The 689-nt window shown below is 36.4% G+C and overlaps 1 protein-coding gene across 1 annotated transcript in view; it reads left to right on the plus strand.

Annotated features, from left to right (window-relative positions):
• Positions 1 to 240: 240 nt before the first annotated feature.
• The window catches only part of LOC106867480 (wolframin), a 33446-nt gene continuing 32997 nt past the window's right edge, over positions 241 to 689 (plus strand). Inside the window, exon 1 of the mRNA XM_014912394.2 lies at positions 241 to 390. Within this exon, the coding sequence (XP_014767880.1) occupies positions 354 to 390 (37 nt within the window). The 5' untranslated portion in view covers positions 241 to 353. The remainder of the gene's footprint in view (positions 391 to 689) is intronic.

Here is a 689-nt window from a genome sequence, read left to right on the forward strand (position 1 = left end):
CATAACCACAGACTTTGGGCTGAAACGTATAAAAGGATAAAAGATTATGTACACACACACGTTCACAAAGACACACATACGCACTCACACAGACACAAAGACACACATACGCACTCACACAGACACAAAGACACACATACGCACTCACACAGACACAAAGACACACATACGCACTCACACAGATACAAAGACACACATACGCACTCACACTGACATAGATAAGTTTAGAGTTACCTCCCCTGTTTTGTTATCCACCCCCGTTAAAATAAACAACTCGTCTAACCAGAGTTGCGCGACTGACAGACAGGCAGTCAGGCCAACAGACAGTGGTTGTGCTGTTTAAATGCCGCACTATGACAGCAGTGGACAAAGTACCGCCGCCAACTAAAGGTAAATATGTTTATAATTATATATATAGCGGTATATATATCTAGATATTTTGGGTGTAGACAGAGAAGGAAGTGTATAGGAGGTAAATTAAGGGGTTGTTTTAGTGTGATTTTGTGTATTTTGTTCAATATGAAAGATTTTAATATTATTATTACTGTTTATGTATTACGCATATATACGTAATGTGTGTGTATATTATTTCTTCCGCGTCTATCCGTGTATATGTATGTGTGTATGTATGTATATGCATGTGTGTATGTATGTATGTATATATATATATATATATATATATATATATA

Source organism: Octopus bimaculoides, chromosome 27 (assembly GCF_001194135.2).
Source record: "Octopus bimaculoides isolate UCB-OBI-ISO-001 chromosome 27, ASM119413v2, whole genome shotgun sequence".
NCBI lineage: Eukaryota > Metazoa > Mollusca > Cephalopoda > Octopoda > Octopodidae > Octopus > Octopus bimaculoides.